The sequence below is a fragment of the Pygocentrus nattereri genome, chromosome 8 (assembly GCF_015220715.1).
Source record: "Pygocentrus nattereri isolate fPygNat1 chromosome 8, fPygNat1.pri, whole genome shotgun sequence".
Lineage (NCBI taxonomy): Eukaryota > Metazoa > Chordata > Actinopteri > Characiformes > Serrasalmidae > Pygocentrus > Pygocentrus nattereri.
In genome coordinates, this window is record NC_051218.1 from 2,851,581 (window position 1) to 2,863,832 (window position 12,252).

A 12,252-nucleotide genomic window follows, 5' to 3' on the forward strand; every position below is an offset into this window, starting at 1 on the left:
GCCTTCATGTTCATCAAAGTGTCTTCTTTGGTATGAACAGCAGCTCTTGCCTAAATAATGATTTGACCGTTTTGTTTTCCATACTGTTGTTAAAAGCACATATTGACACATTTTTGGCACACAGGTTTCAGGTTGAAACACTGATGCTGATGAATTTTACAGTATAATACGTCACGATAAACCATCCTTTTTGTCCTTTCAAAAAAAATCAAACCACCTTGGGAGCCACAACATTTTATGTCCATTTTACCACCTTGGCTGTAAATATGTCTTAGTATGTGCTGAAGTTCTAGTGTAGGCTAAAAAATATAATATAAACAAAAACGCAGACTTACTTTGCTCTGCTTTAAGCTTCAGCTCAGCTATAGCCGCTTTTTTCCCATCTTCTTCCACTCAAATCTTCCGCATCTACCCTAAATGGTGCTTGAGGCACCAGATTGTAACTGCTGCACCATTTAAGGTGGAGATGAATGACTTCAGCTTTGCAACGTTTTAGTGTTTATCGGTTTCTTATTGCAGATTAAATGTATCAGGGAACCAGCTGGAGTGATTATAAATGCAAATAAGTCCATGCATCTCCAAATTATCGATCTCTGTCTTTGCCATTTCGTAGCTACTAGCTGGGCGAGACTGTTGTCTGTGTTGCTATGGTAACCAGCCGTCTGCGCTGATCTTCAGGGTTAAAGGGTGAATCAGCAGCTCTACATTAACTCCAGCGTTTAAGACCATTTACTGTTAAACGGTGTTGAAGGATCAGCAGAGCTTCATTTTACTGTAAAGGGGGATTATTTTATTATTACCTACTGATCTGATTCAGCTGTGGAGCCGCAACAGGGCAGTAATAGAGACACATGTTGCCGACCCCTGCAATAAGGGAATAAAATATATGGCCATATCAGATCTTTCTAATGTTTAGCAAAAAGTCAAGATTTAAAATTCTTTTCTGTGTAGCTTCATTTTTTGCAAACCGACAAAAAGGCTAATTTAAAAGAAGAAAAATTTAAACCTAAGTGTCCCTGTCTGTTTGATGGACAGTATGTTGCTGATGGATATCTTCTCAAGTGAAATGATCTTATCTATAATCTAATATTTCCCATTTTTAGATGGCTGTGCTCTTATTATAAGATTATTTATGTAATTTATTAAGTAAAATGATCTCACTATCCCAGCAGATAGTGTTGCAGGTTTCAACCACATTTCTTAAAACAAGCAAAAGTATCTGCCAGTATAGTGAGATAATTTTACTTAATAAAGTCGCTTAAAACAAGTGCACAAAGCTCTAGAAATAAGGTACATATTCTTAAATTAAGCTTACAGTCTCAACAAGCGAAATATTAGATTTATTGACTATTTTTAAGAACATTTTACTGGACAAGGTACAGTTCCTTTGCAGTGTGAGGCTCAAAGTGGACGTCTTTCATAAACGTTTCTGTGGAATTCATTAACTTCTATGAACTGAAAAAGTGATCTGATGACTTATGTCCATTGTAAACTTTGATCTGTTAATGGACATAATGGACCCCTATCATCCTTTTCATCTATTTTCTCTGGTTTTCCGAGTTAGCCTCTTTAATCTATCGTTGTTTGGTTAAAGCCAAGTTTATATCACCACTCACGATCTCTTTTCCTCTCTTTTCCTCTCTTTTCTCCTCCTTTTATTTTTTTTTCTTTATCTAACATCTTTTTACCTCTTGTTGTGTCTGCCCCTACAACCCCCTCTGCCCAAAAGCCCCATCTCTTCCCCTGCTGTTAGCCCCAAATTCAGCCACAACACATTGCCACTGAGACAGGACAGGTAAAGGTGTCTGTGTGCAGTCAGGCTGGCTTGATGCTGTCAAGCTTTCTTGTGTTGATCATGTTTTATATCTATACCAAGTTTCATGTGCTGGACATTGACCCTATCAGAGTTAACGCCTTGCTGGCGTTATATTTTGAGATTTTGCATTTGTCCCCCGTAACTCTGAAATCCATCTCCCAGAGTAGTTGGTGTGTATGTATAAGAAGCTCCCACGCTCCCTGTAGTGTTGCACCATGGTAGTTTCTGAGTGAGTGAGCGAGCACACACATTCAGAATGCAGTTCACTTCATGCATGCATATTATTGATTTCTTTATCAGAATATCAATAAAAGGTCAATGAAGTATGAAATATATTCCTTTTCATATCTTGACTTGCTCAAGAAGGGAATTTGTTGACTGAGAATTTTATTCATTGACCGTAATGGGTTAATGGACTTTATATTGGATGCTGAAAGTTACCAGTCATGCAGTTTGTGCCAACATTTATAAATCTGGGGCCGGATTCACGAAAATGTATTGAGAAAAAGAATCTTCTTAATTATGTGTTCCTTTATTCTTTAAAAAAGGGTTAATAAATATATCTCTGAGCTGTTAGTGCCATACTCAAACACAAGGACACTGATGTCCTCTGGTTAAGGACTTTTAGTGTCCCAAGAACAAATAATGGAATAATGGACGGGAGATCTTTTCAGTATGTCGCTGTTGTCGGAAGAAAACCTCGTATTTCCATTTTTGAAGTTTTTAATTTGAAAATACCTGTTGCTGTTTACATTGTGTGTAAATTTCATGATGAATGGACTAAACTATCTTAACTATCTTTAAAAAAAAACAACAAAAAAAAAACCACGACACCCCGGGGCAGTCGTGGGCTGGAGGTTAGGGAACTGGCCCTGTAACCGGAAGGTCGCCGGTTTGATCCAGAGTGCTGACAGTCCATGACTGAGGTGTCCTTGAGCAAGACACCTAACCCCCAATTGCTCGCTGGGTGCCGTGGATAGGGCTGCCCACCGCTCCGGGCAAGTGTGCTCACTGCCCCCTAGTGTGTGTGTGTGTGTGTATTCACTAGTGTGTATGTGGTGTTTCACTTCACGGATGGGTTAAATGTGGAGGTGGAATTTCCCCGTTTGTGGGATTAAAAAAGTATCACTTAACTTAAAAGAAACGACCCAAAATGACTTGGTAAAAATTCCGGTTCCACTGACTTACATTAGAAGTAAAGTAAGTTTTTTCCCTCTCCAGCAAAGTTACCATTTTGGAGATACAAGGTTTTCTTCCTACAACATGACATGCTCCTAAGCTCGGGAATATTCTGCCCTTAGACATTAGACTTGCTGAGTCTACATAAATGTTTAAAAAGGCTACAAATGTATCTGTAACCTTTGAGGCTGGACATAACTAATGTTCTCTGTGTTGTTTGTGGATGAAGCTGTGGATGTTGTGTTATTCTCCATACATCTTCTAAGGAATTGTCTTATCTTCTTTTCTGAACTATTTTCTTAATAACAAGTGGCATTCTTGAATTGTATTATGTTTTTAAATGTTGTCTTAACATAATTATAGCCTCACACTCGTCCTAGAGCTGACAAGGTGAGCACCTAAATTTATCAGCTTCTCTAGTCCTGCCCATCCTTGTCTCTCGATTTCCGCAGAATACAAAAAAATACAATATTATTGTATTTTACTGTTCTCCTATTTTTTCCTGTTGGCTGTTTCTTCCACTATTGCCTCCAGTTCTTGTTTGTTTGTTTTTTTGTAAATGCTTTTGATGTTTTTACTCAATTTTGCTGCTCTGAGCAGATTGAACTAAACAACGGTTAAACACAAATTCAAACGTCCTTTGTGGTACAGGGTAAAATGCGATGTAGCTTAAGAAAACAAAGAAAATAATCAAGAATTTTAAGAGACTATTCCAGAATTTCTTACTTTTTTCAAGAATTGCATTTAAGAACATCCTTATGGACTTCTTAGTGTTTATCTTAAGAACGTTTGCAGCTTTTTTCTTTTTAAGAAAGTTTTCGTGAATCCATCCCTTGTTTTCATTGATGATGAAGTGTTGCAGTGAAGTGTGTGTTGCAGTGAAATGTGTGTTGCAGTGAAGTGTGTGTTGCAGTGAAGTGTGTGTTTGTGTGTCGCAGTGCCATGATTCTAAAGTAGGGCTGTCAAGAAAGCTGCACTGACAAATCTAGTGTTGCATGTCAGAGGATGTGTGCTGTTGTGTTGAGGTGACTGTGTCCTTGTTGTCAGTAAGTCAGTGTTTGCGTTTGTATTTGATGTTGGGTGTGAAAGACAGAAAGACATCTCTGTACTGTTCCCGTCCAATGAGTGCATTGCCTTTCTACAGGTACGCCCACCTACCGCATGGGCGAGGAAATGAGGATGCGCGTGATTGGCTGCGCTCTCACTCTGCTGGTGGGCTTCAGGACTCTGGAGTATCCCCCCCTTTTTCTCCTGCCTCCACACTCAGCTCACCCTCCGCAACACGCTTCAACTTCACTGCTATTGGTATACACACACACACACACACACACACACACACCCACCCAGCTGACCACGAACATGCCAGCACACACACACATTTTGGTATGATCCCAGTTGTCTGTGAGATGTAGAGATGTAAACTTTGGCAAACTCTTTTCACCGGTGACTGACCATCGTTTGTCAGCAGGTATCCTGGTAGACCTAAAATCAAAGATGTGACCTATCAAAATATCAATCGATAGTTTCAGGTTCTGAATCTGATTGTCTGAGCCACGTTCTAAGCCAGGCATGTCAAACTGAGGACCTTTGTCAGGACCAATAATATTATGAATAAACAAGAATTTGTTTAATGCCAGCTAAACACTTTCGATAATAACTGTTCTAGAAGGAAAAGGCTTCTTCTTTGTTACAGCATCAAGTGGCACAGGATCTCGAGAGACCCCAACTGTGAAACAGGGGTCCAAACAACAGTTTATAGACCAGTTTTCTGGGGTAATTTGATACCCCCCCTCCCCCTCCCCCCACCTATTCCCTAATAGGTGCATCACTAAATCCATCAATTTGGCCATTGCATGTTGCGCTCACTCTGAAAACTGGTTTCAACTGGTTTTTCCCAGTCTGCTTTACCTTTCATTGTCAACTTGCCCCTCTTCACTGGATCAGTAGGTGCACACAGGCCTGTCTGTGAACCCAGCGGCTTTCCAGTGTCTAGAATCTACTGTGCCGGCAGACTAAGGGCGACCCTTTGTGAGACAATTAACATTCTCTGTTAGCCAAAACTACCTATTTGGTTATTGATTACCATATCTGATCTATTTGATTACCGATTGAGGGAATATTTATTCAAAGTCTCCGTCACCTTCCAGGCCAGAGATTAGCGTTTATGCTCATCTAATGCTCTGAAATCCGTTCATTAAGGCCTTTCTAATTAGCTGATGAGCCGAATCTGGGTGCTTTAATGACGCAAAGAACTGAAGTCTGCAGTGTTTTGACCCGGACTGGATCCCGACGACTGTGTTCTAAGCTATTAAATACTCAATATCCAACACTTATAAGTGCACATATCAACTGAATTCTGCATTTACACACCAGGATATTAGAAAAAGTGTTCCTTTTGGGGACCACAGGTGGCGTCAGACCTAAGGCTTGTATATGAAGTGCACATCTCTATTATTTTGCACACCCATGTGTGATTTCTTTGCCCCACACTGCATCACACATTCTCTCAGAGATCATGGACAAAACTGGATTATCTCACCACTTGCGAATTTTCAGTAGGCTGGTCTAGTGGAACCAGTTGCCTGTTGCGCCCTCATGAACGCAATGCAAAACCAGCCTTAACTGATACGCCCACTTATTCAAATAGGAACTGTTGTTATTTGTCAGTTAATGGTACATCGATTAATTGTTACATCCATAGTCCATATTCTTTTCATAGTAATGTACACTAACATTCAAAGTTTGGAACCATTTGACATGTTGTGTTTTTAATTAATAATAACTAATACAGTGTTACAAACTAGGCACCTGAAGATATTTTAATTATAACAATAAATACAATGTACAGTAAGTTTCTGTTCATAGTAGTAATAGTGTGTATATAGTTCCTGTAAAATTATCCCAAGATTTGATGACCACATTTCAAATATGATGTATTCTGGATGCTAATTTGATCTTTATATACTGCTTTCTCAATTATTATTATTATTATTATTATTATTATTATCTTGCAAGGAGTAGAGGTCATAAAGGTGGATGACTTCAAATATCTTGGGTCAACCATCCAGAGCAATGGACAGTGTAGAAAAGAGGTGAAGAAGAGGGTGCAGGCAGGATGGAGTGGGTGGAGATGGATGTCAGGGTTGAAGACAGCAGTGCGTCCTGCTATGATGTTTGGTTTGGAGACTGTGGCTCTGTCTAAAAGACAGGAGGCTGAGCTGGAGGTGGCGGAGATGAAGATGCTGAGATTTTCGTTGGGAGTGACCAGGCTGGACAAGATTAGAAACGAGCAGATCAGAGGGACGGTGAAGGTGGAGCAGTTTGGAGATAAAGCCAGAGAGGCCAGGTTGAGATGGTTTGGACATGTGTTGAGGAGGAATAGTGGATATATTGGGCAAAGAATGTTGGAGATGGAGCTGCCGGGTAGAAGGAGAAGAGGTAGACCTCAGAGAAGGTTTATGGATGTAGTGAAGGTGGACATGGAGATGGTTGGTGTGAAAGTAGAGGAGGCAGTGGATAGAGCAAGATGATCCGCTGTGGCGACCCCTAAAGGGAGCAGCCGAAAGAAGAAGAAGAAGATTATTATCTTCTTACACACTATTTTAAACCTTGAAGTGTATTTACATCAAATTAGATTCATGTTATACACGTATCTGCTGCCTCAATCCTGTTAGTGAAAACTTTGATTCCAAACATTTGAAGTGTATATTCTATTATTATACTACTATGCGATTTATAGCACTCTATAGACACTCAGTCCAGTTCTTAGGGAGTGTATTACCCTTTAGATATAGGTTCTGATCCAGTATACCTCTGGTTATCAGCACTCTGAAACGCGTCTGTGAGAAGCTGGAAAGAACAGTAACATGGACTGGCACATCTTTTAAAAAAGTGAAAACCACTGTTTGTTCACCTGAAGTGAATTTTGACCTCAGTCATGTCACTTTTGCCTGTACAGGCAATCCCACCACAGCTGCGCAGATAAACCTGCGCACCCCCGGCAGCCTGGCCAATCAGGATGGGACGCTCGACCCACTCAGTGACCCTCGCCTGCGCAACTCTTCAATGTCTCTGGAGGAGAAGAACCGCACCATGAGCAGCTCTGGATCGTTCCGTGAGCCGCTGGAAGAAGGTTAGAATTAAACATGTTGTGATTGTTTATATACACAAGTGTCTCAACAGCAAGTTAACATGTCAAAGCTCAGCCTTACAGAAGACATTATGCAAAAATGTGTAAAGGTATAGTACATCTTAAAGTACTATACGATTGCTATACAGTAGATTCAGCAGTTTGTTTGGAAAACTATTTAATATAAATATAGAATATATTAGGTGCAAAGTATGTAAACAGCAGTGTGTATATGTGAGCGAGTGGGATTGTCTGTTTACAGTCAGACGAATACTGCAGGTGTGACCTGTTTGACAGCCTGAGGGTAAACGCTGTTGTTGTTATTGTCAATAAAGTGTTTGAAGTTAAGACAGTAGGCTTGTAGATCAGGTGTGTTCAGCGTAAGTGCTGGGTCACCTATATCTAATATATAACAGCCCATGTATATATATATATATATATATATATATATATATATATATATATATATATATATATATATATATATATATATATATATATATATATATATACATACACACACACTTTGTTAGCCCCTTTTACCCTGTTCTTCAGTGGTCAGGACCCCCATGGACCCTCACAGAGCAGGTTCTATTTGGGTGGTTGATCATTCTCAACACTGCAGTGACACTGATATGGTGGTGGTGGTGTGTTAGTGTGTGTTGTGCTGATCTGAGTGGATTTTGGATGTCCACTCACTGTCCACTCTATTAGACACGCCTACCTTGTCAATCCTCCTTGTAGATGTAAAGCCAGAGACGACAGCTCATCTGCTGCTGCACAGTTTGTGATGGTCATCCTCTAGTCCTTCATCAGTGGACACAGGACACTGCCCAAATATTTTTGGTTGGTGGACGATTCTCGGTCCAGCAGCGACGCTGAGGTGTTCAAAACTCCAGCAGCACTGCTGTTTCTGATCCTCTCAGACCAGCACAACACACACTAACACACCACCACCACGTCATTGCTATTGCTGAGAATGATCCACCACCCAAATAGTACCTGCTCTGTGAGGGTCCATGGGGGTCCTGACCACTGAAGAACAGGGTAACAGGGTATCAGAGAAACAGATGGACTACAGTCTGTAACTGTAGAACTACAAAGTGCAGCTATACAGTAAGTGGAGCTGATAAAGTGGACAGTGAGTGTAGAAAGGTGGTCATAATGTTATGTGCCTGATCAGTGTGTATATATAAATTGCATATACGTCCAAAAAAATGATCCATTTAAGAGTTAAAGCCCATTACAGGATTTGCTTTAGCTGGCTGGTCTATTTTTACTATTGTAGCATTAGAGACTTTTAAATAACGAGACACTAAAACACGCAGTTTGAACGTTGGCCTTGCTCTCTGATGGTAAACCCACAGCTAGCACTGTTTTGGTTTGGCAGTTCCTAGTAGTGGCTTTAAAGAGGAACATAAACAACAGAGACAAGCTGTACCGTCGCTCTGAATCAGTTCATTTGCAGTGATGTTAAGTGCTGCTGTGTCTGTAGTTTGTGCCAATATCTGCTCTGTTTTGGTGAAAGAGATGAAACAATTTTTAAGAGTCTGCTTGAATTGATAAGACTCTGAGCAAAGAAAGGATGATGTAGCCTGAAGAGCTACCGATGGTGCCTATGACCGTTAAACCGGTTAAACAGAGGAGTGAAAGGCGGACTGTTTAATGGAATACTGATCATTCACTGGAAGCGCAGGGAGCTAATTGAGGAAAACAAACGCGGTTCTTGGCGTCTGCCCTGTGATCTCTGCCCACTGTTTGACCAAAACTCAGCAGCCTTTCACCCGCATATCTGCCCAGTCTCATTAACGTACAGCACCAACTGTCTCTGTCTGTCTCTCTTCTTCTTCTTCTTCTTCTTCTTCTTTGTTCTGTCACTTCACTTTCACCCTGTTCTTCATTCCCTCTGTTTTCATCTATTTTCTCTGTCTCTCTCTCATTTTTACTCTCTCTGTCTCTCACTATCTCTCTTACTTTTGCTCTTTCTCTCTATTTATCTCTCTCTTTTTGTCTGTCTCTCTGCTTTCACCCTGTTCTTCATTTCCTCTCTTTTTCTGTTTTCTCTTATGTCTCTCTTGTTTTGACTCTCTCGCCTTCTCTCTCTCTCTCTCATTTATGCACTCTTTTTCTTTCTCTCTCTCTCTCTCTCTCTCTCTAACTAGGCCTCTGTCTCTCTTCCTCTCTCTCTCTAGGCCTCTGTCTCTCTTCCTCTCTCTCTCTCTCTCTCTCTCTCTCTCTCTCTCTCTTCCTCTTCTTCTTACTCGCTCTCTCTCATCCTCTTCCTCTTGCTCTCTCTCTCTCTCACATTCTCTCTTCCTCTTGCTCACTTGCTCTCTCTCTCTCTCTGTCTCTCTTTCTCTCTCTCTCTCATTCTCTCTTTCTCTTCCTCTTGCTCTCTCTCTCTGTCTATGTCTCTGTCTCTCTCTTTCTCTCTCTCTCTTTCTCTAGGTCTCTCTCTCTCTAGGTCTCTCTTTCTCTAGGCCTCTCTCTCTCTCTAGTTCTCTAGGCCTCTCTCTCTCTCTTTCTCTAGGTCTCTCTCTTTCTCTAGGCCCCTCTCTCTCTCTTTCTCTAGGTCTCTCTCTCTCTCTTTCTCTAGTTCTCTAGGCCTCTCTCTCTCTCTCTCTCTCTAGGTCTCTCTCTTTCTCTAGGCCCCTCTCTCTCTCTTTCTCTAGGCCTCTCTCTCTTTCTCTAGGCCTCTCTCTCTCTTTCTCTCTCTCTCTCTCTCGTGATTCATGTCTCTTGGCCCTGTGCTGCTGTTGCTGTGTTGATGACTGAAGGGCACATAGCTGGTTAGAGGTTTTGTGAGCGTTTTGTTGGGACTTGCTGATACTTGTGCTCTGATGAGTATCCAGACTCATATTCATGTAACCTGATGTTAGTCTGAATATTAAACCTGAGCGGATTTCATTTCACAGGCTGTTATTTGCTGTAGATTTTGGGTGTTCCCTCTCAGCTCAAGAAATTGGCCCACACAGTGACCCTCCTGTGTTTGTTTTTGAGACAGTAACTAAACACTGAGTTTAAAAAGCTCCAAAGTTCACAAAGTTAAACTGGACCCTCCTGCTGGTCCTCTGTGCTGGAGCTTCTCCACACGCTGAACGTTATCCTCTTCAGGAACGACTAGTTTTGTTTCTGTTTAATTGACACAGCGTATTCGTTCTGATCTTTCCCATTTGAGCTTTTATTTAATTATTTTATTACATTAACGCCCCTATATGTTTTGTCTTTGAGGATTATTTACATTGACTTGGCAACCCTAACAACCTCAGGAAGCAAAAAATGATCTTTGGACACCTTTGCATTTTCTAGTTTTTATTTTTCTTCTTTGGTACCCGCAAAGAGAAGAACACACACACACACACACACACACACACACACACACACACACACACACACACACACACACACACACACCCTTCAGAGCATTAATAAGTTTTTAAAGCTATTGTTCACTGGCTTCTGACTAAGCAATGACGTACCTCAGCGCTCATTAGCGTGTGCGAGCTTCTCCTTCATCTTACTCACACTTTTTAAATTTGCTGTGTGTCACAGGGTTGCTGAACATTGTCAGGCACTGGCCTGGATCGCTTCACCTAATTTCTTTGTCTTTCTTTCTGTCTTTCAGTACATGGCTCTTCTCTGTCTCTGGTGTCCAACACTTCTTCTGCCTACTCCACAGTGAGTCCCGTTCCCCAGCTCCTCACATTAGACCATGCTAATGATAAATAACGACAGCTATATTTGTACATATTGAACACATTATGCACAGATTTGAGCACATCTTTGAGCGATCCATAGTCAGGTAGCTTTTAGGTAAAATCTAAAGTGTCATTGAAGTTGGGCTTGGTTATAAATATGTAAACAGAACAGAGTATCACTTCATAAAGAGAATTTATCATTTACAATGTGGGTGAAATGTAATGCTTTTATTTTGATGGACGAGTTATTGTTTAATATCATCATGTAGGCCCACTACTCAAATATTCCTCTGCATAAATAATCACTGTATTGCTTTGCTTCACTCCCCAGCCTGAAGAGAAGTCTCAGTCAGAGGTGAGAGCGTCACTGTTATTGAATATCACTGCTGTCAGGACAAAACCTTGTGTCTCTATTTTTGTCATTTTTAATTTTTTTTTTTTTGACCAAATTTGAAAAGACCAGTTCCCCTTTATATTGTGTGAAAATTTCATGATGAGCAAACCAACAGAAATGGCCCAAAAATATATTTTTCCATTTACTTCCATTAAAAGTTAAGAACAATTTTCCTTCTCCTGTAAAGTTATCCTGTCGGAGCAAATATATTGAAAGTGTGCACTGAAATATTCCCTGTAGTGGATGTGAATTTAGATTAGCTCCAACTCTGACTTTTTCTAAATTCCTTATTCGTACCGCAATTTTAAGTCTGACCGTCCACTCCTTACTGCATAAACTGTTCTCAGATAAGTGGAAAAGGTCAGTATGCCAGTGGTTCCCAAACCCAGTTCTGGGAATCCCAGGGGAATACTCAAAAATGTGCAGGGCACGGAGTTCCCAGGAATGGGAGTGGGAAGCAGCATCTGTGTATTTGTGTGGCTGATGGCTTGCTGTTGTCTGTTGTGTGTGTGTGTGTGTGTGTGTGTATTTAGATCCGAAAACTAAGGAGAGAGCTGGAAGCGTCTCAGGAGAAAGTGTCCACCCTCACTACCCAGCTGAGTGCCAACGTGAGTACCAGCACACCTGAAACTGTAATAAGTGATCATAGTGAGTTCTCATGTTCAAGAATTGTTCTTGGGGCTGTTGGGAGTTTTATTGGATGTCAGGTGCAGTGATTGATTTATCATGCAGCCCTAATAACTCATGTTGCGCCTGCATATTGATACACAGCTAAGAATCTTTGGCAGTGTGGCTGTTATAGCTGCTACTAAGGGGTGAAGCATTCAACTGCATTGACTATGAAATTATAATCGATTATAATATTATTAAATTAAGTATGCACTCATTTTGCATTACACCATAGTGTGGATTATTCCCTCTTCCACAGCTGTGTAAAAATCCTCCAGTCACATTTGTGTATTCAGTCTTGCTTCAAAATAATCAAATGGACTCTTAAGTGATGGTGGCACGGTGGCGTGGTGGGTAGCGCTGTCGC

The 12,252-nt window shown here is 40.9% G+C and overlaps 1 protein-coding gene across 2 annotated transcripts in view; it reads left to right on the plus strand.

Annotated features, from left to right (window-relative positions):
• The window catches only part of nav2b (neuron navigator 2b), a 128,856-nt gene that overhangs the window by 96,322 nt on the left and 20,282 nt on the right, over positions 1-12,252 (plus strand). For both annotated transcript variants that reach the window (XM_037540718.1, XM_037540719.1), the window contains exons 16-21: positions 1,730-1,795; positions 4,140-4,300; positions 6,954-7,127; positions 10,750-10,802; positions 11,154-11,177; positions 11,750-11,824. In XM_037540718.1, the coding sequence (XP_037396615.1) occupies positions 1,730-1,795; positions 4,140-4,300; positions 6,954-7,127; positions 10,750-10,802; positions 11,154-11,177; positions 11,750-11,824 (553 nt within the window). The remainder of the gene's footprint in view (positions 1-1,729; positions 1,796-4,139; positions 4,301-6,953; positions 7,128-10,749; positions 10,803-11,153; positions 11,178-11,749; positions 11,825-12,252) is intronic.